Consider the following 25,598-nt stretch of genomic DNA (forward strand, 5'->3'; position numbering starts at 1 on the left):
GTATATAAAACTCATGCCTTACTGAGTGACTGACTGACAAACAACGCACAGCCTGGGCGTAGGAAACTGAAATTTGGCATCCAGTTTACCTGGGGAGTGTAGGTGAGTGTGACAAGAGTCTACCCGAAGGGGATGAATGGATTCAATTTTAAATGTTATATTAAATCCGCCGTTCCATATTATTGCTTGCAAATACCCGACAGAGTTCATATTGTACCTATTATACAGGTTTCATGTTTTTCTGAACATAAGGCCTCAACCCCTTCAAAGGGGGGGGGGTGAAATATTGTATGGGATTTACTACAATTTTCAAGATAAAAAGTTGAAAATTGGTAAATATACTCTTTGTAGTAAATAAGGGCAGAATAAAATGCTTTGTTGCGTTGATTAAAAGACGCGATATTACCAAATTTGACATGGGCGAGGCCGCGGGTAATATCTAATATAATATAATGTACCGCGCAATTCAGAAATTTTTCGTCTGAAATTAATTTATACAGCATGAATTCAAATTCCAAACAGGTCTTATTGATACCATCTAATTTATCAGTTTATTGTTACCTAGTAACCATTCAGGTTTTCGTGTCGCGTGTCCGTCTATTGTACGTCGTCAGGTTATGACAATGTCAACCTCACAATAACCTCAAATTTATACAATACAATTATAGCAAAATTAGCCAAAGCAATTTTAGTTAGTTGCTCGAGCGAGCGCAGCAAGCGACGCCTATTAAATTTGGGGCAAAAATACATTTTTTGTATGTATGTATGTAACGCGATAACTTTCGAACCGTTGGTCTGATTTTGATGAAATTTAAAAGGTATACAGGATCTATCAATATAATTTTTAAGTTCATAGGACAACAAAATCGGTTCAGTGGTGTTTGAAATATTCACAAAATTTGTAAAAAAAAAATTTGTGTTCGCGAGGTCTACGTTCGCGGCGAACAACTAGTAATTATAATCTTACTTATATTTTCTTTTTTAATTAATTTTTCCGATTTTCTTTAGTTCAAGTATTAGAGGTGGTTCTCAGAGCGTTTCGATCGCTGCCGCCGCGCTGTCATTACGACCCGTCAATTTTCTTGAGAAAAGAATCAATTCCATCAAACCGTCAATTTTCTTGAGAAAAGAATCAATTCCATCAAATTAACATCAGCATAGTTCAGATTAATTATTTTAAATACCTATCATAGTCAGATAGTAAAACTAATTCTTGCCTTTGTAAAAATTTGAAAAATTGTTATATCACGCGTTCGCAGCGGTCAATACGATCTGGGTACCCCAGACTATTGTGCAATCTTTTTTTGTTCTTTTTTTGAGCAAGTTTTTTTTGTTTGGTTAATTATACATATATTTTTTTTCCTTTCATCAGCACATATCAGATCACAATGATATGTTTCAGTATACCATTTGATCATGTACTTTATTGTGTACTTACATTGTTATATTACTGATAAAAAATTATACATAAATTTATATTTGAAAAATGGTAAGCTCTTCTAGCATAATAGGGACCAACACTGTTTTAACGAGTTTCTTTCGGCATTTCTTCTCAGCAGTGGTCGTTCCGAAATGCTAGTAGTTTGTACCTTTGGTAAATATCATTTAATTTAGAATATGACGTTACAAAAAGTGCCTGTGAAGGCTTAATTTCTGAATAAATGATTTGATTGTGATTTTTGATTTTGACAATCTGTAATCTAAACTCGAATTCATTGTTAACTTGCTGTCATTGTCAATCGGTTCAATATCAATCATACGGTTAAATTTTTATAGAAATCTATAAAAATTTAACCGTATGATTTCGTTTGAAATGTTCTCTTATATATTATAAGTTATGTTCTTTTTTATATATAAAGAAAGAAAAGCTATTTATTTGGTACCACACAATTAGCACAACAATCTATATTATACATTATAGGTTATTAATGCAAACGTTGTGGTCTGTTATGTACTATATAGATATGTATTCTAAGATAATATCGTAACAAATTATAATGTGTGAAAAGCGAACAAAAAACGAAAAGTTAGCCCTTTACTAAAATTACAAAACCAATTTAAATTAATCTATTACCAACATTAGCGACTCACTGTGCTAACCGTAAACCGTAACAAATCGATATGACAGATTAGGTCGCATAATCAGACCAAGTGATAAAGTCTTTGACCCAGCCATGGGCGTAGTCGGGCAGAAACTATAGACCGTCACAAAATAAACAGCTGAATTTCAACCCAAAATAGCACATTATAAAGTATACGGTGCTGGCGTAGATTATTTGTTGTATGAGGCGAGAAAAGTTAACTTACGTTAACATCAGAAAGATAATGATAGCGTTTCTGACGTCAAGCAGGCCGGTCCCAAAATCACAGGTTCATCACAGGCTTTGCGGCGTCACAGCCCAGAGTGTAATGGGTAAACGAAAAATGAGAGAAGGTAGGTGAAAGCGGTGGTGATCTAATGGTTAGGACCCGTGAATGAAAAGGTCCCAGGTTCTAATCCCACTTTTATCACAGGAAATATAATGTGAGCAAACTTGTGTTCCGATGATTTATCAGCTAGTGAGCCAATGGTAAACCTTTTTCATTAGTATTGAAGACCATTTTAGTATATTATATATACTTTTACTAGCTGCGCCCCAGGGCTTCGCTCCCGTGGGAATTCTGGGATAAAAAGTACGCTATGTGTTATTCCAGGTTATATTCTACCCGTGTACCAAATTTCATAACAATCCGTGCAGTAGATTTTGCGTGAAAGAGTAACAAACATACACACACATACATCCTCACAAATTTTCGCATTTATAATGTTTGTAGGATATGTTCAGTGTTATCTACGTCAAGTCTTTTGGGATAATTATGCGTTTTTTCTTTCATTCTATTGCCAAAAATGTCTTCTTTTTCAAAATTGTAACCATTCGAAGGCGAGAGGCAAATTCATATTCAATATACGAAAATTACAAGTTGGTAGCAACTCACTCACGTCATGAGAAATCGAATATAGCCCCAGTCAACTGCATTATATCAATCTATTATGTATGATAAAAGTGGCGAATTTGCAACAGATTGACTTAGCTCGAGTTCTTGCGAGTACATACTCGTATATAGTAATCGACCAAATTTATAACAGAAAATAAAAAGCGCCAGTCACGTGCTTACGTAAAAGAAATATAAATTTTCCAAATACATTTTGACGTAAAAACTATTGGTTCCCGAAAATCTCATGTTGCCCGGACTGAACCGAAATTTTTGTCAAAGTCTAAGCATTTACTGAGACTTTCACTGCTACTTTCTGACGTCCAACTTAAAATTATATCGTACTAGCTGCGCTCCGGGGCTTTGCTCCCGTGGGATTTCGGGAAAAATGTACCCTAAGTGTTATTTTAGGTTATATTCTACGTATGTACCAAATTTCACTGCATAGTATTCCTCAACGCTACAGACTACTGGCATTGCGAAAAGCATGCTCCTGGATATCGATGGGAGTGAGTTGTCTCGAATAGACGCGATGAAATTTCCGACAAAATTTAATTTAAAAAGTTCTGGCAGTTCAGCGGGGAAATGCTGCCACCAATCTCGGCACATTGGCTCGATGCGGGTGATTATTTATAAGACGCATACATGTGTTCTAATTACTGTTGTAATTTGTATTCAATATTGAAACGTAAAATCCAATAAAATCTTTTGTCTACAGTTCGAGACTGGACGTTTAAGTAGAAGTCCTTTAACTGCCGTGTTGACCCAAATACACAAACTTGTCGAGGTTACCCCAAGTTTGGTATTAGTTAGGAACAGTCGCTATCAATGAAATTAATTTGAGCCGAAGTGGCTTGGGTAAGTAAATACGTGGCTTCGATTTTAGTTAACTTGATTTGTGTCTGACATAAGTAAGTTAATTCTTCTGTGTATTTTATACATTTAAAATGTGAATACAAATTTAATAAATAACCTACAATCTTAAAAATAATAAACAATATTTAGTCGTATTATATTTAGATTTTTGTTTGAAGAATTTCTAAGCATGAAGTAACATTTTGACACGACATTTAGTATGTAGGTGCACTAAAAGAGGATTTATAAAATTCCCACGGGAATTAATAAAAAAGGTATTGTAACTCGAGTGGTAAGTAAAAGCTAATTCATAAGGCTATAAAAAAACGGGTTGCACTCCGGAACTGCCGGCAGAGGGAACATTGTGCACTTTTGACGGCTTACGAGTTTTCATCCTGTCCTGACGCGAGATTTTTTACCCATCACAAAAAGTGCACAGCGCCGCTAAAGAAGTTCTCCAAAAAAAATATTGCGACGTATTGAGAAACTCCTTTATTGACGTCGGTTAAATATGTATAACAGATATTTTTCTCCATAAAAATCAACCGCACGTATGTGTTCAAATTAAAATACAAAAAATACAAGCAATATTAAATATACTGCGTAACAAAACATGAATATACTTTTAACGCACTCTTCCGTGCCAAACAATTTGGGATGGAATCCTTTGAAATCAAAAGAACTGAGTAAAGTAAAGCTTTCACAGGTTTCACGTTTTATTTGACAAATTCAAATGGGTATGGCGTCTTTATTATTTCAGACAGGTATTAATTTAAAATTCTAAATCAATTTCATTCATTTGTTCTTTTCTAAAAATACCATGTGAAAAAGGTGTTTGTCCTTCTTTCACGTTAGAACAGAGCAATTGATTGTGTTGATTTTTGGTGTCTTGGTGAGTGACATAGGTTTTTTATACTGCGGACGGAGTCACGGGCTTTTAGCTTTACATTCAACATTTTAAGAACATCGTTCTTGTCGATGTAGTTCATTCCATCTGCTGTTTCCATTTTCTGCCATCGTATTGATCTAACTGTACGAAATTAATTATTACTTTCTCCTTTATCTGGCCCTTCTTGTCTTTTCTTTTTAACAGATTGATTGGTGATTTTTGGAGAGCTGGAGAGTGTGATAGGCTTTTTATGAGCGGAACCACAGGTAACAGCTAGTTGAATATATATAATAACTTTATAACATAACTTAGCAAACCTATAATTAATGGTACTGAAATGTTCTTTCATAGGATTAATTCTAGCTGAATTATAACCATTTGGGAAGACTGGAGACAAATCACCTTGCTAAAGTGAAAAAGTGGCAATTTTCAACTCAAATCTAAAGGGATTGGAATTTATGGATTGATTGTGATTTTTGATTTTGACAATCTGTAATCTAAACTCGAATTCATTGTTAACTTGCTGTCATTGTCAATCGGTTCAATATCAATCATACGGTTAAATTTTTATAGAAATCTATAAAAATTTAACCGTATGATTTCGTTTGAAATGTTCTCTTATATATTATAAGTTATGTTCTTTTTTATATATAAAGAAAGAAAAGCTATTTATTTGGTACCACACAATTAGCACAACAATCTATATTATACATTATAGGTTATTAATGCAAACGTTGTGGTCTGTTATGTACTATATAGATATGTATTCTAAGATAATATCGTAACAAATTATAATGTGTGAAAAGCGAACAAAAAACGAAAAGTTAGCCCTTTACTAAAATTACAAAACCAATTTAAATTAATCTATTACCAACATTAGCGACTCACTGTGCTAACCGTAAACCGTAACAAATCGATATGACAGATTAGGTCGCATAATCAGACCAAGTGATAAAGTCTTTGACCCAGCCATGGGCGTAGTCGGGCAGAAACTATAGACCGTCACAAAATAAACAGCTGAATTTCAACCCAAAATAGCACATTATAAAGTATACGGTGCTGGCGTAGATTATTTGTTGTATGAGGCGAGAAAAGTTAACTTACGTTAACATCAGAAAGATAATGATAGCGTTTCTGACGTCAAGCAGGCCGGTCCCAAAATCACAGGTTCATCACAGGCTTTGCGGCGTCACAGCCCAGAGTGTAATGGGTAAACGAAAAATGAGAGAAGGTAGGTGAAAGCGGTGGTGATCTAATGGTTAGGACCCGTGAATGAAAAGGTCCCAGGTTCTAATCCCACTTTTATCACAGGAAATATAATGTGAGCAAACTTGTGTTCCGATGATTTATCAGCTAGTGAGCCAATGGTAAACCTTTTTCATTAGTATTGAAGACCATTTTAGTATATTATATATACTTTTACTAGCTGCGCCCCAGGGCTTCGCTCCCGTGGGAATTCTGGGATAAAAAGTACGCTATGTGTTATTCCAGGTTATATTCTACCCGTGTACCAAATTTCATAACAATCCGTGCAGTAGATTTTGCGTGAAAGAGTAACAAACATACACACACATACATCCTCACAAATTTTCGCATTTATAATGTTTGTAGGATATGTTCAGTGTTATCTACGTCAAGTCTTTTGGGATAATTATGCGTTTTTTCTTTCATTCTATTGCCAAAAATGTCTTCTTTTTCAAAATTGTAACCATTCGAAGGCGAGAGGCAAATTCATATTCAATATACGAAAATTACAAGTTGGTAGCAACTCACTCACGTCATGAGAAATCGAATATAGCCCCAGTCAACTGCATTATATCAATCTATTATGTATGATAAAAGTGGCGAATTTGCAACAGATTGACTTAGCTCGAGTTCTTGCGAGTACATACTCGTATATAGTAATCGACCAAATTTATAACAGAAAATAAAAAGCGCCAGTCACGTGCTTACGTAAAAGAAATATAAATTTTCCAAATACATTTTGACGTAAAAACTATTGGTTCCCGAAAATCTCATGTTGCCCGGACTGAACCGAAATTTTTGTCAAAGTCTAAGCATTTACTGAGACTTTCACTGCTACTTTCTGACGTCCAACTTAAAATTATATCGTACTAGCTGCGCTCCGGGGCTTTGCTCCCGTGGGATTTCGGGAAAAATGTACCCTAAGTGTTATTTTAGGTTATATTCTACGTATGTACCAAATTTCACTGCATAGTATTCCTCAACGCTACAGACTACTGGCATTGCGAAAAGCATGCTCCTGGATATCGATGGGAGTGAGTTGTCTCGAATAGACGCGATGAAATTTCCGACAAAATTTAATTTAAAAAGTTCTGGCAGTTCAGCGGGGAAATGCTGCCACCAATCTCGGCACATTGGCTCGATGCGGGTGATTATTTATAAGACGCATACATGTGTTCTAATTACTGTTGTAATTTGTATTCAATATTGAAACGTAAAATCCAATAAAATCTTTTGTCTACAGTTCGAGACTGGACGTTTAAGTAGAAGTCCTTTAACTGCCGTGTTGACCCAAATACACAAACTTGTCGAGGTTACCCCAAGTTTGGTATTAGTTAGGAACAGTCGCTATCAATGAAATTAATTTGAGCCGAAGTGGCTTGGGTAAGTAAATACGTGGCTTCGATTTTAGTTAACTTGATTTGTGTCTGACATAAGTAAGTTAATTCTTCTGTGTATTTTATACATTTAAAATGTGAATACAAATTTAATAAATAACCTACAATCTTAAAAATAATAAACAATATTTAGTCGTATTATATTTAGATTTTTGTTTGAAGAATTTCTAAGCATGAAGTAACATTTTGACACGACATTTAGTATGTAGGTGCACTAAAAGAGGATTTATAAAATTCCCACGGGAATTAATAAAAAAGGTATTGTAACTCGAGTGGTAAGTAAAAGCTAATTCATAAGGCTATAAAAAAACGGGTTGCACTCCGGAACTGCCGGCAGAGGGAACATTGTGCACTTTTGACGGCTTACGAGTTTTCATCCTGTCCTGACGCGAGATTTTTTACCCATCACAAAAAGTGCACAGCGCCGCTAAAGAAGTTCTCCAAAAAAAATATTGCGACGTATTGAGAAACTCCTTTATTGACGTCGGTTAAATATGTATAACAGATATTTTTCTCCATAAAAATCAACCGCACGTATGTGTTCAAATTAAAATACAAAAAATACAAGCAATATTAAATATACTGCGTAACAAAACATGAATATACTTTTAACGCACTCTTCCGTGCCAAACAATTTGGGATGGAATCCTTTGAAATCAAAAGAACTGAGTAAAGTAAAGCTTTCACAGGTTTCACGTTTTATTTGACAAATTCAAATGGGTATGGCGTCTTTATTATTTCAGACAGGTATTAATTTAAAATTCTAAATCAATTTCATTCATTTGTTCTTTTCTAAAAATACCATGTGAAAAAGGTGTTTGTCCTTCTTTCACGTTAGAACAGAGCAATTGATTGTGTTGATTTTTGGTGTCTTGGTGAGTGACATAGGTTTTTTATACTGCGGACGGAGTCACGGGCTTTTAGCTTTACATTCAACATTTTAAGAACATCGTTCTTGTCGATGTAGTTCATTCCATCTGCTGTTTCCATTTTCTGCCATCGTATTGATCTAACTGTACGAAATTAATTATTACTTTCTCCTTTATCTGGCCCTTCTTGTCTTTTCTTTTTAACAGATTGATTGGTGATTTTTGGAGAGCTGGAGAGTGTGATAGGCTTTTTATGAGCGGAACCACAGGTAACAGCTAGTTGAATATATATAATAACTTTATAACATAACTTAGCAAACCTATAATTAATGGTACTGAAATGTTCTTTCATAGGATTAATTCTAGCTGAATTATAACCATTTGGGAAGACTGGAGACAAATCACCTTGCTAAAGTGAAAAAGTGGCAATTTTCAACTCAAATCTAAAGGGATTGGAATTTATGGACGAAATTTAGGTTCAATATTATGCCAATGACGAAATCTTAGTTCATTTTGTGCTTAAATATTATCGTTCTACAAATTTAATAAAAAAGTGTATTGAATTCTAAAAGAATATGTTCTAGAGTACTCACATTGGAAGTTGGGATAGGTTGAAAAATACATTGAAAATCTGATAATTTCATCGTTTTTTTTCGAAATCATTATTAAATTTATTATCATTAATAAACATCTCACTCATTATAAAATTCTCATAATAAACAACGGCTGAGGGATTGCGTTTGAAATTCAGTTCTTTTTCAAATGTTTTTTCTATATTATACCTACCGGTTCCAAAGCGAGAAACACAAAAAGCGTTGGACAATGGACATACCGCCAAGGTTGATGCGTTAAGGATGGAGAAGGAGAAGTCAGATTTCAGCTCTAAAGATCTAATAAGCATTAATTCTTCTTATTCGTGTCGATCGAATCGAGTCGAATCGAATTGAATAGAATCGAATTGTCAATAGAAGAGAAAGATGAAGGTATGTAATGAACGTAATGTCATGTTCAAACAAAGACACGAGTACAAGGAACCTTTTAAGTATTGTAAGCGTAAATTTGTTGGTTATTTAAGATATTCTGAACGGCGCATAAAGTTTCACAAAGAAAGCTTTCGTTCTGCGGTTTCTTGTTGAGAAAATTCGTACGTTATTATCTTCATCATTTATTTAAGAGTTAAGGCTTCTCTACTAATTTATACTTAACCATAATCAATGCAAATTCTTTTTGTCTATATTATGTTATCAGAAGCGATAAACGCTGCTGTCTATGGTTGCTGCACACTGAACTGTGAACAAATACGTCAAGGACAGTTATCATTTTCATGTATGACTAGAGACTCGTCCCGGCTTCGCTCGGGCAAAACCATAATAAATTATACAAGTAAACCTTCCTCAGGATTCACACTATATATATATTAAAATCCCGCATCAAAATCAGTTGGGCTGTTTTAATATGTAAGAATACAAGGGGACAGTCAGATGCGTCATTGTTTTATACTATGTAGTGCCATAGTATTATATTGTTTCAATGTATTTTTTCAACCTTTTTTTTTGTTTACCCAGGGGAATGCTTGTTACGCACTGAGTGTGGGACTCCTGGGCCGCTAGTCGGCCCAGCATACCCACTAAACCCGTGGGGCGTTTCCACGCTGCCGTTATGGGGGACGTCACGGGGTCGCTAGGCATTTCACAGCGACGAAAAAAAAAAGTTGGAAAATACATTGAACCTACCCAACCAATATGAGTACTCGTCTAAAACATTTTTTTATAGAATTCAATACACTTTTTTATTAAATGTGTAGATCGATAATATTTAAGCACAAAATGAACAAACAATTGGCATAATATTGAACCAAAATTTCGTCCATAAATTCCACTGCCCTGTCAATCTAGCTTTGACGGCAGTTGTGGAATGAAAATTTGTGATCGAAACAGTCATCTTGTGACCAAGTTTCCACATTAAATTTTCCTTCAACGGAAGCAAGAGGTGGCATATGAAAACTATCATTCATGAATCAAACATGATCAAAGACTTCATGATGGTTCTGTTTAAATAAATTAGTGTTCGTAATTAGTGTTCGTAAGATAGTCTGACATTCTGGTGTCCTAGAACCTTATATAGATACATATCTATATCGATTACTACATGTTTCGATAATAAAATTCTCACACGGAATCGACATAGGGACCAACACTGTTCAAATGAGTTTCTTTCGGCATTTCTTCTCAGCAGTGGTCGTTCCGAAATGCCAGTAGTTTGTAGCTTGTGAGAAATAACTATAAATATAAAAATTTACGAGAAAAAGTGCCTGTGAAGGTCTAATTTCTGAATAAATGATTTGAATTTGAATTCGAAGGGAATTCCCGCGTATGTAATACGAGAAGTATGACATACTTCCGTGCCACTAATTGGGAATTCTAATGAGCGTTTTGGACCCAACAGCCATTCATTCCAATTCCATGGTGAAGTCATTCATTCCAGTTCCATTTTTTGCACATGCAGAGCCATGTAATGCCTGGTCCAAGGACCGCTCATGACTTGTATTTCCAATGTTTAATAACATTACTAATTTACAATTATATCGGTTGTTATATATACCAAAATATTTTTTTGATATCTCATTTTCTTCATATTCATTCATTTCAAAGAATTTTGAATTTGAATTTGAATTTGAATTTTGTCCTTTCAATGGATTCAAATTCAAATTCAAATTCAAAATTCTTTATTCAATTTAGGATGATATACATCACTTATTAACGTCAAAAATTACTTAAACTAAGTCTACTACCGGCTTCCAAAGCGCAGGTGAAGAAGAAGCGGCGCAACTTATATATATATATATATATATATATATATATGTTTATGATACCACTATCGCCATCTATGAGTGAGAAGTCGGCAACTTTTTCATCGATCATCAGTTGTACGCGCCCCACCACTGGTAGATCTCTCTAGAAAAACTGTCTCGTCCACGCGCGCTTGAGATAGCACAAATTTAATATAATTATTCTGTTTTACTGTAAATCTTTCCAATAAACGTATTTTAATCGTCTAATAAAAGGAAATTATTGAAGAGCACCCCGAATACTGCACAAAATTGATCCTGCGGCCGGATGACGAAGAGGATTCTTCAATCGTGAGAAGACCACGTCGATGCGAATACTATACGTCGTGGACCTCCTAGTCAACGCTATACGTCTACGTGTGAACCAGATCAGCGGTTAAACGGTTAGGTTTCCTTCTGAATATCCTTCCCTCCCCAATCGAATTGTGTTAAAACTGTGTTATTTGTGCTAATTTCAGAATCGGTTAGTGACGTGTCGGGTGATTGCCGTTCCAGTCCCGCTTAAATCGTGAGTACTTTACCCTATTTTCCAAGCCCACAAAATGCCTGGTGATGATAATTTAGCTGTGCCTTCAGCACGATCAGTTTCTCCCTCAAAAAAAGCGATTAATTCAAATATTTCTGACCTCAAAAAACAAAGAGGTGTCTTGAGAGGTAGATTGACTCAATTTTCTAAATACTTAGATTTATTTGAAAATAATAGCCCATCTAAGCTTCAAATCAAAGAAATAAAGTTTAGAATGCAGGCGGCGATAGATATTTATCAAAATTTTAATAAAATCAATAGTGAAATTCTTTGCTTATCAGATGAGTCAGTCGATAACGAATATGTCGAGTCATTTGAGTCGTTATATTTTAGCGCTTTAGCTAATGCTGAATGCTTAATCGAAAGTGATGAGACTGGGGACAGTTCTAGTGATTTTAGGTCTAGTTCGAATACGAGTAAACCTCGCGCGCATGTTAAACTTCCCGAGATAAAGTTGCCTACCTTCGACGGGCAGTATGATCAGTGGCTTGAATATAGAAACTCCTATATTACAATGATCCACAAACGTACAGATTTAGATGCGATTCAAAAATTTCATTACTTACGTTCTTCACTCAGTGGAAGTGCCTTACAAGTTATTAGTGCATTGGAATTTACTGCGTCTAACTACCAACATGCGTGGGAGTTACTAGAAAACAGATTTCATAATGCGAGACTCCTAGTTCATATTCACATAAAATCGTTATTTTCTCTTTCCAATATAAAACAAGAATCGGCCTCACTAATTCGCAAACTTATTGATACTGTGTTACGCAACCTCCGTGCATTGAAGACACTAGAGGAGCCTGTGGACACATGGGATACCTTATTAATTTATTTAATTGTGTCGAAGCTCGATTTAGCTACGGAGAGTGACTGGGAAAAACATAAGGGCACTCTTGTTTTAAATTCGTCACGAAAGTTGAAATTAGATGATTTGCTAAGGTTTCTTAGGAATAAAGCGGATATGTTGGACATGATCAGTGCTAATCATAACAAGTTGCAATCGAAACCAACAAATAATGCAACCAATCAGGCCAATAATAAAGTTCATAGTTATGTCTCAACAAATAATAGTAATTCCAAAAATAAATTCACTAGTAATAATAATAAACGTCATAAATGTCCTTCATGTAACGGTAATAATGCTTTGTATATGTGTTATAATTTTTTGAATTTATCTGTACAAGACAGGTCCTTATTCGTAGATAAAAATAATTTATGTCGCAATTGTTTACGATCTGGACATGTACTTTCAGATTGCACGTTTGGCCCATGCAAGCAATGTCAGGGCAAACATAATAGTCTACTCCACTTTAATAGTTCTAATAAAAACAGTGTTAACAGTGACGCCATGTCCAGTTCTCCCCAGGCTACCTCAATGCCGACCGGTGCGCTGTTATCAGTAGGCGGTGATCCCTTCTATTCGAATACATACACATGCGCAGGCGATCTACCACTGCAACCTGTTTTGTTATGCACGGCATTAGTGGATGTGATTGATAAAGATAATCGTATGCATACAGCCCGAGCGCTGTTAGACTCTGGGAGTCAACATAGTTTTATTTTAGATAGATTAAGAAAACGTCTTAATGCGCCTCTTATACAGTCCACTATTCGAATTTCGGGTGTCGGACAATCAGTGTCGCACTCTAATCATTTATGCGAAATTACTTTTAAATCAAAAATATGCGATTATACGGCGAAGGCCAGATGTATTGTCTTGCAGCGCATAACAAACGGTTTGCCCACGACATGCATTGATGAAGCCCTCATACGAATGCCAAATAATATTCAGCTTGCTGATCCGTCTTTCTGTGTTCCTTCAGATATCGATTTATTGATTGGTGCAGATTTATTTTGGAGTTTGTTATGCGAAAATAGGATTCAATTATCGAATGGTCCCTGCTTACAAAATTCGAAGTTAGGTTGGCTTATTTCTGGTCCTATAAACAACAATAAAAATTTGTCTACCAATCAAGTACATTGTCATTTGTCACAAACTCTGAGCGAACAACTTACGCGATTTTGGGAAATAGAAGAAATGCCTCAGTCAGGTAGTCCTCTGAATAACGACGAGCGTTTGTGTGAGGATTTGTTTGTTAAAACTACTATTCGAATGGCTGACGGTAGATTCTCGGTACGTATCCCGCTTAAAGAATCAGCTGACTCGTTAGGCGATTCTTATACGTTAGCAAAAAATAGATTTTTTTCATTAGAACGTAAATTAGAACGTTCTCCTGATTATAAACGTATGTATGTCGAATTTATGCGTGAATATGAAGCTTTGGGACATATGGAACGCATAGATATGCCCAAAAGCCCTAATTATTTTTTACCACACCACGGTGTTTATAGGGAAGGTGCTGTGACTACTAAATTACGCGTTGTTTTTAATGCTAGTGCTGTCACTACTTCGAATAAATCGTTAAACGATATACAGTTACCAGGTCCAGCACTTCAAAATGATATATTCGGTATTTTATTAAGATTTCGTCAGTACAAGTATGTTGCCTGTGCCGATGTTTGTAAAATGTTTAGGCAAGTCATGGTTCAATCAGATCAAAGGTCGTTGCAACTTATAGTTTGGCGTGAAAACCCAACTGATCCTTTACAGGTCTACCAATTAACTTGCGTGACTTATGGTACTGCGTCAGCCCCGTACCTTAGTATGCGTTGTATTCGTCAGCTAGCCTCAGAGTGTGAAGATAAATTTGTTGCTCGCGTTATTAATGATGATTTTTTCGTTGACGATCTAATAACGGGACACGATAATTACAAAACCTTGCTAGACATTTGTGAGAAAACACGCCAAGTCCTGCAGTCTGGATGCTTCCCACTCCGCAAGTGGACATTCAACTCTGACGTCACACGATGTGCTTCGATAAAGAATTTCGAAGGCGAGCATACTCAAAACAAAACATTAGGCGTAGGTTGGAACAGCGATAGTGATGAGTTACACTTCACTACGAAAATTGATTTTAATTCAGATAATTCAAAATTGAATAAACGTCAAATGTTGTCCATCATAGCTCAAATTTATGACCCCTTAGGATTATTATCAGCATCTATAATAATTGCAAAAATATTATTGCAAAAGTTATGGGCTAATAAACTAAGTTGGGATGATGAAGTTCCTCAGGACATTGCCGAATCATGGAATTATTTTATCGGTACATTAAAGTGCTTAAGCGAATTAAAAATTCCACGTTGCGTTTTAAATACGTATAGGCAATATACTGAGCTCCATATTTTCTGTGATGCTTCTTCGAATGCATATGGTGCATGTGCCTATATACGTACCTATAGCGATGGCTCGTCAAATCCCACAGTAAGACTTCTTTGTGCCAAAACAAAGGTCGCACCTTTAAAGTCACTTACTATCCCAAGACTTGAGCTGTGTGGTGCTTATGTAGGTGCTAAATTGTATAAACATATTGTAGATTCGTTGAGATTGTCCTTCACTAAAACTTACTTCTGGACTGACTCGACTATCGTACTAGGATGGTTACAAATGTCTCCACATTTATTAAAAACATTTGTTCAAACTCGTGTAGCAAAAATTAAAAATATAACAGAGGAGTCTGAGTGGCTACATGTACCTAGTAAAGACAATCCAGCAGATTTATTGTCCAGAGGCGTTTATTTAAATTTATTAATTGATAATAATTTGTGGTGGAACGGACCGTATTTTTTACAGTCTCGTGAATTCAGTTTAGATTTTATACGTGATAATAATGAGTCGGTAGAATTAAATGATTTGCCTGAGTTAAAGCCTCCTACTAAAGTTAGCTTTGTTTGCATTCCAGTCGAGAACGATTTATTTGAATTCAAAAGATATTCGTCATATATTAAACTTTTACGCATAGGTGCATTTGTTTTGAGATTTATAGATAACATTCGCAGCCGACATCAGAGCGTCTCAAAACAACAAACCGGTTTTCTAACCACGGACGAGCTGCGTGCATCACAGGCATTGCTAGTAAAGTGTGCACAACGCGAATCGTTCCCGGACGTTTATGACAATTTATTGAATAATACGACTGTAAAAACAAATAAATCGCAATGGAATCGTTTATCAGGTCTTAATTTGTTTTTAGATGATCGTAAAGTAATTAGAGTCGGTGGTAGGCTGTCAAATTCGTCTGATTTCAACTACGATAAGAAACATCCAGTGTTGTTATGTAATAAACATTATTTTACGTTACTGTTGGTTAGATACGAGCATAGACGTTTACTTCATGCCGGTCCACAGCTGCTATTGTCTTCACTGCGCGAGTGTTGGTGGCCACTGAGTGCTAGGAACTTAGTAAAGAAAATAGTTCGTGAGTGTGTTACGTGTGCGCGAATAAAAGGCAAAATGTTATCTCCTATAATGGGAAATTTGCCATCTGAGCGATTGGATGGTGGATTTCCATTTATTACAACCGGCTGTGATTATTGTGGGCCACTGTTCATACTGAACCGGAAGGGCAGAGGAGCCCAGTTAACTAAAGCGTACGTTTGTTTATTTATTTGTTTTCTTACTAGAGCTATACACTTGGAACTTGTTACCAGTCTCACTACTGACGATTATATTTTAGCTCTAAAGCGTTTTATTAGTAGAAGGGGTAAACCTGATACTATTTACTCTGATAATGGGAGAAATTTTGTAGGTGCAGAGAAAGAATTCCCTAAAATTTTGAGTGAAAATTCGGATAAAATTATAAATTATTCTACAAGTAATGGAATAAATTTTAAGTACATTGCTCCGTTTAGTCCCCACCAAGGCGGGCTGTGGGAAAGTGGGGTAAGGTTATTTAAGTATCATTTTAGACGCATTGTAGGCAACGCGAAACTAACTTATGAGGAGTTTAGCACAGTTTTGACACAAATCGAGGCTGTCCTCAACTCCCGTCCTATGTCTCCTCTTTCCTCAGACCCTTATGACTTCAACCCGCTAACGCCTGGTCATTTCCTTATTGGCCGGCCGTTGACTGCTCCTGCTAGCACCGACGACGTAGCAGCTGCGACATCTACGACTCCGGCGCTCAACCGATATCGACGCATCGAGCAAATTCGTTTACATTTCTGGCAACGATGGTCGAAAGAGTACATAGCTGAGCTCCAGACGCGGACTAAATGGAAGACGAATAAAAACGATATTGCCATGGACAGCATGGTCCTTATAAAGGATGATAACCAGCCGCCTCTGAAGTGGAAATTGGGACGGATCGTGAAGACTTATCCTGGTGCGGACGGAGTTTCTCGTGTTGCTGACATACGGACGGCTACAGGAATAATAAGAAGATCGTTCTCCAAGATCTGCCCGTTATCGCTGCAGCCCGAGAGTTGAATAAATCCAGAAGACGTCATACTTTGGAAGTCGGAGTCTTCCAAGGCCGGGGGCATGTTTATGATACCACTATCGCCATCTATGAGTGAGAAGTCGGCAACTTTTTCATCGATCATCAGTTGTACGCGCCCCACCACTGGTAGATCTCTCTAGAAAAACTGTCTCGTCCACGCGCGCTTGAGATAGCACAAATTTAATATAATTATTCTGTTTTACTGTAAATCTTTCCAATAAACGTATTTTAATCGTCTAATAAAAGGAAATTATTGAAGAGCACCCCGAATACTGCACAATATATATATAAATTGCGCCGCTTCAGTAGACTTAGTTCTTATGATTGAAACTCATAGGTATTGTTTACTTTAAACTACTTTGAAAAAAAAAATCGTTCAAGCAAAAGTAATTGGGGGAGATGTTGATCCAGACGGACTCGCAAGGAAACGAAAAAAATATTTAATTATACAAAATATTCTTTTAACAACTATTTCAAATATAATTTTTCATGAAAAAACAAAAATAAGTCACTATTTTCCTTAAAAATAAAAAAAAAAAAACGGGTTGTACTCCGGGAGTGCCGACAGAAGTTAAAAATTGAATATTAACGTTGTGCATTTTTGACGTCTTACGCGCGTGTTTAACCCATCACAAAAAGTGCACAATGCCGCTTAAGAAGTTTTCACTTCAAAATTGCAGTGGTGAGCATACAAAGCGTGACAAAAATATCGTATCTGTGCAGAAAAAAGATCTTTTCAGTTCACTCTTTGTCGTCTTCTGCTTCAATAGACGCAAAATATCAAGTGAAGTAACAACAACTACTGAATTATCAAACAGATTAAACAATCTGTTCAGACAATGGAGTGTCGGCTTATCCCTAATCACTTTCCATTCGTGATTGAAAAGCAGTGTACTAATTACTATTCAGAGACTCGACTATCTAATGGGCAGGTTGATTTGGATCAAGTGCAAATATCTTTAGATCTCTTGTATGTTGCTTGATTTTGGTTTTGGCTGATATCAGAGTTCCCTAGGTTGGTATTTATTAGAAATACTAATTTATGTAAAATATATATAATTTCGTACGAGAAAAGGTAAGGCGAAAATAAATGTTGATAGTTTGCTTGACATGTTTTTATTTTAGGACTTTGCAATTGTCCTCCTTACAGTAATATTCCTCATGGCTGAGGGATCGTGGTAAATAACTGATATGAAACACACAATGAGTTTCTTGGCAATATTAATGAAGTGATTTGCATTTGTTTTCTCCATTCATCACCTAGTAAACCTTTACTCCGTTCAGAAAGGAAGTTACGGTCTATGAAAACTACTAAGCATGAGTCAGATTGGTATTCAAACTCAAATAACGTTAGTAGGTTTCAGACCAGGGACTTTCCGATCAAAGGCGGATGGTCTTGTTGACGTAGATGGTTGATGAACCACTGGACCACCACCGTTTCGATTCTAAAATAATACTCAATGTTACATCACTTTACGAACCTGTAATAGTTGAGAACCTGCGCGAAGACCCCCGGATGGCGGTCGAAGAAGTACTCGTTGAGCACTGGGTCGTAGTTGGCGAGCGCCTCCGTCAGTCGCGAGAGCCGCGTCGCGGGGATCTTCTTCAACGTCGCCTTGTAGGTCTCGTGGCGGATCCCCCCCACGTTGAGAACCACGCGGTTCTCCGCGTCCATATTGAGGAGATTCATCTCTGTTGGAAACAACACATCCTCACGATCTTAACTACAGCTATCCTCCGCTAGACTTAAGGACTGGCTTTGTGTACTGGATCACATAAAGCCAGTTAAAAGAAGCGATCACAGAGCCAAATATCGCTTCTTTGTAAATGATATCGTTGAAGTTGAAGTAACTCTTTTATGTTTTAACGTTTTATTTTTTTATTTTCATTTCGGAACTCTTTCATTCTGTTTGTCTATTATTTTGTTCTTGATAATGTCTTGTCATGGTCTTGTATGTCAAACTGAAATATTGGTTGATTATATTCTAATGTCTAAAGATTAAAATAAATTTTAATCTCCTATTTATCTATTAAGATAGATCTGTAATTATTTATAGGATCCCCAAATATTTTGGGTAAGAGCTACTTTCATTCTTTGTTATTAGAAGCTGTTATTTTGTTAAAATATAGTTCTTTGTGAAAAACCTCATCATAGATAAATATTATATGTAAGCAAATCACCTATATATACCTTATCTATTTATCATCCATTTATTTTAAATAGCGTGTAGCTAATTAATAGCATGCAATTACTTTCTTTCCAAAGGGATTTACGCTCCGGTACAGGATTCCCCTTCATCCTACGGCCGCACTTTGAAGCTATTCTTTTAAGTTTTCTTGATGTCTGGCTGTATTGGAGGATTTAATCCGGAAGTGGTGTTTTTGTTGAGAGACCTTTTTATCAATCGGGATGTGTTAATATTTTGAATTCTTCTATTTCCTTTTTGTTACATTTTCTAAAATTAAAGTCTTCATTTTTGTAACGAAGTCATTTTTATTATCCTTACTAGTTTAGAATAAATGTTACACTGTATTTGTTTGGAGTTGTGTCTTAAATTACCAACTAGTTGGTAGATATGTTACATTGCACTTGTGTTATATGGCATTTGTCAAAAAATATTTAAAACTTGCCGAATTCCAAGGGTACAGATGAAAAAACTGCGCAACAAACTCAAACGCAGCCATGGAATTAATAAGTATACGGAGTACCTGCTAATTCCTTGATCGCAGCCTTATCTTCAATGTCATAATTTAGACTTCAAAAATTTGAATGTTTATTCTGGAATCGTTCATCATGATCGGGTCTATAAGATAGTATTCATTAACATATTAAAGCGCTGAAGTTAAGTGTACTTCTCCTCAAGTCTAATAAGGGAACGTCCTTTATGAGTAAAGTTAGTTTAATAGGGGCAAACTTTCTTTTATAACAAAGGTTTAATAGGTTTCCAATATAATGGGTAGAAAAGAACTGAGTTTTGTATAGGTAATTATATCAGGGAAAAGACATTATCAAATAAAAGTATTGCTATTCAATAAAAAAAAGGGTTTTGGTGTGAATTTTGATGAAGCTTTAGGCGTGTAAGTATCTATAGACTTTTTGTTTGTCTGTTTACAGTTGCAAAATTTATTTTTTATAATTAAAACTCTAGTGATACACACTCACTTGCAACGTCTCTATCTACTGTAGCCACTCACTTGCTTCCGAGACTCTGCTCCCTTTTCCTCATATCAATCGTGTAGTTGTTTTACTATTCTGGTGATAAATACTCAATTGAAACTTTTTCTCCTTCAGCAGGCTGTACGCTTGACTCTTGTCCCCATCACTAGAGTAATAGCGTGGCTACATTACTGTCATAAGGAATAGATACTCACTTGCGACCTCTCCCCCTACAGCAGACAGTAAACTTGCTACGGCGAGCGACTTTGTCCCCTTCTCCACATGACTGCGATGTAGTCCCGTTCCAGTCTACTAAAGCTGGTTTGAGGTGACATCGCTGATGAAGTGGCCAATCCTGTGAAAGATATATTTCGTTAGTTTTCTTCAAAATTAAATGTTTATTTCCGAATTAAAGCTACATAGGATATTATGTTGAGTTTTATGATAATTTAATGTTCTAGTATCAATGTTCAGTTTAAGTTGTAATGTTTAATCATGTTATTTGACGACCTCGGTGGCGTAGTGGCAAGGTTCTTGCTACTGAACCGAGAGGTCCCGGGTTCGATCCCCGGTCGGGTCATGATGGAAAATGATCTTTTTCTGATTGGCCCGGGTCTTGGATGTTTATCTATATATGTATTTGTTATAAAATATAGTATCGTTGAGTTAGTATCCCATAACACAAGTCTCGAACTTACTTTGGGGCTAGTTCAATCTGTGTGATTTGTCCTAATATGTTTATTTATTATTTGTAATAACTGAGTTTTTAAGTGTTGCTTTTATTTGATCATAATACAAATGTTCAAAGTTATGACCTTTTAAACATGGATTTAAAAAGTCTCTGCGCGTTTTAATAGTTTAAATTTTATTTATGTCTTTAATAAGAATATTCGTTATTCATTAGTTTGCCCAGTAAGCATTTTTATACTACCAGCTGTTTTATTATAGGTTTTTTATATTGCTATAACAACATTTTATGCTATCAGTAAAATCGTAACTATATTGTGTCATTCATCGGAATTGCGTCAAAACCGCGACCTTGACACGATGGAAATGGGTCGATTTTGTTTCAATCGATTACGTTTACCGCGTTTTACATTGTAATTATTTATACAATTGTTACAAATGCTTTTGTGGGAGATTTTGAATGTATGATAGCACCTTTAAAGTACTGCTGAATTTTTTTTGTAGATCTATGGTCAGCATTTAAGTGTAGACGATGTATGTTATGTAATAACTCAATTTGACAACAAATTCAATAGTATAGATAGACTCCAGCACTTGTACAATTGGCTATTCTTCAACTAGTCAAATTTGAGGGATTGCATATCACTTCTCACTATCGAATCATTTCGAAGTGAGACGCAGCAAATCAATCAGATTGCAATGTAGTTGTCGTTACGTCACAAGGGCGCAATGTGATTGGTTCGCTGCGTCTCACTGTGAATCGACTGGATGTTGTGATGTAAATAACAAACCCGCGCATAAGATGTCTGAATGTCAAAAACAAAATTTAACATGTCAAGGATTTTGGAGTCAAAAAGCATTATTAATATATTTCAATGAGAGTGAAAAAGTAATGAATTTCGTAATTGATAAAACTGTTCAATCGTGTATGATAATATTTTATGTTTATTCAGTCGAATAGCCAATTGAATAAATCAAATTTAAGTCATTATAAGCTAGTAAGTAATAGTACACTTATTTGAATTCCAAATCCGTGAGCTGAAATTCAAATATACTTATTACCTACCACTACATTTTCTGAACAAGTAATTTAAAATTCCACTTTGCGAGTTCACGAGATTTCGCTCTGAAGAAAAATAAGGTTTGAAAAGTAAGTTTGTAATGAAAAAGTTTTTTTTTTAATAGGGACTAATCTTGCGGCCTTCAGTAGTCACACCGACTACTGAAGGTTCATTTAAAGGGCCTGCCGTTTCAAAGTCAGAATTAGGGCTGTGCAAAAAAGCTTTTGTATTATCCTACCAAAATTATAAATTCGAATGTTTATGACCATGTATATTTATTCCTCAAAATCTACTGGACCGATTGTTATAAAATTTGGTACACGGGTAGTATATAATCTGGATATGGTAATTTTTATCTTGAAATTCCCACGGGAGCGAAGTCCTGGGGCTCAGCTAGTAGTTTGTAACAAAAATTTCGTAACGCTGTATTTATCACAAATTTATGTGGAGTTCCAAACCCAAAGAATATAGTTATATTGCTAAGACTCTGCCGTCTGTCAGTCTGTCTCGGAGCTGTATATCAGGACCGTTACATACAGCTGATGTATATCTGTTAACGCTACAACAAAAAATACCAAAAACAAAATTAATTATAAGGCGCTCCTGTACTACAAACGCGACTTTTTATCAATAATACTATTGTCCAAAATATACAACGAAATATTACAAAACTATCCCCATTTATCGCTAATATTTAAATTATACTTTCACTGGATGGGTATAAAAATTAAAAACTTTAATTACCAGACAGATAATTACAACATTAACGGCGATTCAAATTTCAAAAGTTGCAAAATCGTATAAACTTTATACCACGTTGGCAACCCTGTTTTAATTAACTAAGTTTTTCCAAGCCCTTAGGGGCTATTAAAGGGCTGCTGATCAGAAGTTGATGGAGTTAGTATTTTCAATTAAACTTGACTCCCCGGCGTAAGTGGCTTTCAGCGTGTTTCGTTATTTATCTGATCGTGATAAAAAAGTAATTATGATGATAATAATTGATGATTTTTAGGCCAGTGAGACTTTAAAAATAATAATTAAATATTAATTTTCCCTTTTTAAACTTCAATTAAATGTGATGTTAAATTGCCCGTAAACTCCTGAAAATCTTTTTATTGTATTAAATTGAGATGTGTAACGTCTTAGAATGCAGTTAGTTAATAATTATTTAAAAGCCCCATTATACTAGTATTAATGAGTATATTTTTTGTGTCAACTTAAAATTATACACATCACTATTATTGGCGTCAATAAATTCATTGGCAACTTAATACGGGCTCTACAATGTCGTCGAACAGTTTGCCAATTTTTGGCGAATTCGGTATACATTGCTGGTTTTCATTAGGCTGAATAAAAATGCAATGTTCACGTTATAGGGAACTGGTCATCTCGTTTCTCATATATTTTCATGTAAGTTAATTGTGTTTCACATCGATATATATATATAATAATCAGCACTCGGAAAACAATCATAACCTGTTTTGATATACCTTTTGACTATGTACATTATGTACTTTTATATATTATTAGAAAAAAAAAACATTGTTAGAAACAATAATGATAAGCCGATCTGGCATGATAGGGACCAACACTGTTCAAATGAGTTTCTTTCGGCATTTCTTCTCAGCAGTGGTCGTTCCGAAATGCCAGTAGTTTGTAGCTTGTGAGAAATAACTATAAATATAAAGATTGACGAGAAAAAGTGCCTGTGAAGGTCTAATTTCTGAATAAATGATTTGATTTGATATTCGGCATGTGTTTGAATAGGCGACAGTGTGGAACCGGGTACGCCATTTTGTCTAAACCTCGGCGGCGCGCAGGTTTAAGTCAATATCAAAGTTGATTGGTGCCACTCACCCTTAAAATCATGTGTCTAACAGAATTGTAAATCTATGGATAGTCTAGTAATAGTAATATAGTGGTGTAACGCACGTCTTTGGATTGAAAGGTCTCACGTTCGTACCCTACTCGTATCATATGAGTTAGTATATACCAATCTAACTCATAATATAATACTTTTCATCGACCACCATTTGCTTCTGATGAAGTATAACATCGTGAGGAAACCTGCACACACTGGTTGACAGTTTAGTTCCCTAGTGTGTATGCGGCTAACCTGCCACTAGATGGCGGGAAGTAGTCGTAAAAGCCATGTCAGATGCCTTCAGGCGACTTGAATAAAATCAGTGACACCAGTGTTAGCAATAACACACTCGATATGATGAAGACTAGATTGAAAGACAGCGGCAAATTTTGCTTATTGACATTACAATTTAATTACCAAAACGACAGGAAATAAAAGAATCTATAAGCCAGTTTATTAATAGTCGTGACACGAGGGTTACATCAAACAGTAAAACCCTTTTTACGTCGCCTCCAGCCCTACTCCCTACTGTCAATGCCAGGACACAGTGTCAGTTTTCTCGGTCATCGGTTGCTGGGGTTACCAAGTCATCACTTTTCTATGGATTTTATTCGCTCTATCTCCCTGTCTTCAATGCTTAAGATTGAGCCGAAATATTGCACTTAAAATACTAGCTGCGTCTTGGGCCTTCGCTCCTGTGGGAATTTCGGGATAAAAAGTGTTATATTTGTCCCTATGTGTTATCCCAGGTTATATTCTACACGTGTACCAAATTTCAAAATAATCCGTCCAGTGGATTTCGCGTGAAAGAGTAACAAACACACACACATACATCCTCACAAACTTTTGCATTTATAATACTGGTATTAGTAGGAAGTAGGATGCGTAATTGTAAAACTTCTATTTTATAAAATTACACATTTCATTGAGCCGAAATTAACATGCAAATATATAAACATGACAATGCAATATTAATGTAAAACTTTTTACTTTACCAAATACATGTAAAGATTTGCTATGCAAAATTTTACATGGCAAATCACACACGTCCTATTCAACCAAGAAATTCAACTAATGAGCTACATATAAGGAGCTATCTAGACGCTATTATTAACCCCCGACGCAAAAAGAGGGGTGTTATAAGTTTAACGTGTCTGTCTGTATATCAGTCTGTGGCCTATTTTCGCTTGCTAATTAGCAACGAGCTTGAACTAGTAATTATGTGCTTTGAAAGCTCAAAATGTTTATCATTCTCAATTTCTACATATCGGTTTTAAAGTTTACATTCCTCACAAATGTTGAAGGGAACCCTAGTCTTTGTGTTCCTTTCTTGTAATTTATTACCGGTCGCACCACACGCGTGGTCACCCTGACCATTGTACGGTCTTTCGTCTCATTTCGCGCGTATTGTGCGAAACTATCGGAGTATTGTATCTTTAGGATAGTAAAGGTCCAGTAATATCCTTCATATAATAGCCTTCCTATGTAATTCTTCTATTGTTTGCCAACAAAACGAGGGCAAACGGCTTATCAAATATTTTGTCACGTGTTGTTAGATTATAACGGGGATTTTGCAAAAAGTCTAGATCTAATTTTAGATTAAAGATATTCGTTATGACCAATATATTTACGTATTATAAGGAATACCTTTAATTTATTAGGAATAGGGAAGGTTTTTTTTTGTAACAATTAGTTACTATCGAAAAATTTATAAAGGCAGTTTTCACCTAAAAAAGACTTTAGGTATACTTATTTATTTTTGTTAACACTTGTTTGGAAGTGTTGGTAATACTAGATTTTATGCAACGGACTAACAAAAGTTTGTTGTTTTTGAGTATGTTGTTGGTTGAGTTTGGACGATTTAAAATAGCTATGCATA

At 35.6% G+C, this 25,598-nt stretch overlaps 1 protein-coding gene and 1 long non-coding RNA gene across 6 annotated transcripts in view; one reads left to right on the forward strand and one right to left on the reverse strand.

Annotated features, from left to right (window-relative positions):
• Nucleotides 1-25,598, reverse strand: part of Shaw (Shaker cognate w) — a 91,287-nt gene that overhangs the window by 15,166 nt on the left and 50,523 nt on the right. For all 5 annotated transcript variants that reach the window (XR_008405296.2, XM_053755051.2, XM_053755050.2 and 2 more), the window contains 2 exons: nucleotides 20,323-20,462; nucleotides 18,432-18,642 (listed from right to left, as the gene is read on the reverse strand). Coding sequence is in view for 4 of the 5 variants with exons in the window: in XM_053755051.2 (XP_053611026.1) it covers nucleotides 18,432-18,640 (209 nt within the window). In the remaining variant the exon portion in view is untranslated. The remainder of the gene's footprint in view (nucleotides 1-18,431; nucleotides 18,643-20,322; nucleotides 20,463-25,598) is intronic.
• LOC128675565 (uncharacterized) lies at nucleotides 12,300-17,195 on the forward strand. The gene is made up of 2 exons (XR_010370079.1): nucleotides 12,300-16,099; nucleotides 16,522-17,195. It is a non-coding gene; the product is annotated as an uncharacterized LOC128675565 (long non-coding RNA).

The sequence above is a fragment of the Plodia interpunctella genome, chromosome 14, assembly GCF_027563975.2.
Source record: "Plodia interpunctella isolate USDA-ARS_2022_Savannah chromosome 14, ilPloInte3.2, whole genome shotgun sequence".
NCBI lineage: Eukaryota > Metazoa > Arthropoda > Insecta > Lepidoptera > Pyralidae > Plodia > Plodia interpunctella.